This window comes from Pteropus alecto, unplaced genomic scaffold (assembly GCF_000325575.1).
Source record: "Pteropus alecto unplaced genomic scaffold, ASM32557v1 scaffold135, whole genome shotgun sequence".
NCBI lineage: Eukaryota > Metazoa > Chordata > Mammalia > Chiroptera > Pteropodidae > Pteropus > Pteropus alecto.
Genome location: NW_006438076.1, coordinates 3,370,516 through 3,372,516, shown reverse-complemented (window position 1 = coordinate 3,372,516; position 2,001 = coordinate 3,370,516). Strand labels below are relative to the sequence as shown.

The 2,001-nt window shown below is 39.9% G+C and overlaps 1 protein-coding gene across 1 annotated transcript in view; it reads left to right on the top strand.

The window, feature by feature from the left end:
* The first annotated feature begins 538 nt into the window (after positions 1–538).
* The window catches only part of PATE2 (prostate and testis expressed 2), a 7,692-nt gene continuing 6,229 nt past the window's right edge, over positions 539–2,001 (top strand). The window contains exons 1-3 of the mRNA XM_006915249.2: positions 539–548; positions 1,172–1,300; positions 1,657–1,785. Of these exons, the coding sequence (XP_006915311.2) occupies positions 539–548; positions 1,172–1,300; positions 1,657–1,785 (268 nt within the window). The remainder of the gene's footprint in view (positions 549–1,171; positions 1,301–1,656; positions 1,786–2,001) is intronic.

Here is a 2,001-nt window from a genome sequence, read left to right as displayed (position 1 = left end):
TGCTAGTCTTTTTCCTGAAACTTCCATCCTTATAGCACAGAAAGGGCACTCCAATGCTTCCCTCACATTCAGACTACACCCAGAATTCTGAGCTTATATACTGGTGCCTCAGTCTAGGTGAGACAAAGAAAAATCTGATACTATTCTGAGGAGAGTGAGTAGGTTAATGAAGAGAGCTGAAAGGAACTAGGGTGTCCAAATCCAGTCTCAATATACCTGAAACATTAAAGTGTGAGAGAGAAATTTGACTTCACTTGCATAGCTCAAGGCTTAGCTCTGCAACAATGAATATATGTATATATCGGCTCATCATTGAATAGAATTTTAAAATAGATGCCTTAGGGGTAGTGAGACCCAGTTAATGGTTTTGTTCTGGGAACACCGAGGTACTGTCTGTTCCTGAAATTTTATGATTATATAATTTAGATGAATAACTCAAGGAGAGGAGCTCAACTGGCACATTCCTCAGGGAACTGCACGTGAAATAAGTCCCAGGATGTTTGTTCTGTTTCTGGTGGGCATAGTCTCTCTGGTCAACATGAATAATGGTAAGTGCAGAGAGGGAGCTGGTTTTCAGTTAAGAGATGAACAGATGCTGGAGGAGGGAAAATTTACAAAATTGGCTTCGGGACTTTGGCAGATATATGTGAGATGATGACAGGAAGACTTTTCTTCTTTTCATAGGTGACCTTCAGAGATATCACACAGGTACGACTGTGGCTACTCTAAAGTCCTTAGTAAATGGGTAATTTGTGACATGTTTAGAAATAAACCTCCCCTCCATCTTCAGAGGGGCTATAATCCATTCTTATTATAGAATCCTAGGAGTTTTATCTTCTCCCAGACCAATTTAGTCCATTTCTTGGAGTAAAGAGGCTAAAATCCCCTTTGTTTCTCCCTTTTCCTCATGACTGGACAAAATCATCTAGATTTAGACAAGGGGTTCATTACTTGGGGTCCATAGATAAATTTTACAGGATCTGACCTTTTGAAATCAAATGCAACATTTGATTATGTATGTATGTTATCTTTTACAGATTATCAAAGGAGTGGGAGGCCTAAGAAAGGTTAGGAGCCACCAGGCAATGGTTAGTTTCTGGGGGGAAGCCCCCAGTCCTGGTAAACATTCCTCAGAGCATATTCTTTAAACACCCCTTTCTGTGTCTGGCAGAGGCTTTAAGAATATGTTACAAATGTTCAAAATTTCATCTTGGGACATGCTACGATGTAATGAGTTTCTGCATCCCAAAACACCATCAGTCCTGTGCTGTTGAGAACATCTACGTCCTTACAAACAGAGGTACTATGGAGGACAGAGTGGCTAAATATAACTACCTCCTTCCCTTAGAGACAGGCTATTCTTTGCCTTCAAAGTGTGTGGGTGAGTGGGATCAGTAAAGATGGGGTGGTCCTATAGAAGGGAGGGCAAAAGTCGACTTTTCCTTAACATAATATCGAGTGAAGATGAAGCTGATGTCCCTTATTGGTTAGGAAATGAAATCCATTCCCTGGGTCAGTAATTAGTAGACTCAGCCTTGGTAGCTCATCTGGACCTAAAGAAAGGTTAGCGAGGCTCTGAAGAGAGGCTGTTCCTAGGAATTTGGTAGGAGGAAACATAATCATTTTAGTTGTATTCTCACTATTTCACCTCCTCAGGGAAAAGTATGTACCATTATTCAAAACTGTCATGTATGACCAAATGTGAAGACATCAACATCTTGGCTTCCGAAAAGAGGACAGAGATAATCTGTTGTGACAAAGATCACTTTTGCAACATCCCTATGGGTACCTAGTTCTGCATCTCTCCTGGATTTTGGGTCGTTCTTCAGCTCACCATCCCCTTTCTCCAAAACCTGTATTTTGCTTTCTTCTTCTAACCAATAGTGGAGAGTGAGAAAGCCAGCTGGTAGTGAAAAGAGTAGCAGTCATAAAATGTAAAATAAATAAAATAAAATAAAATGATAAAATAGAAAACTAGAGAAGACTTTTAAAATTATTTTA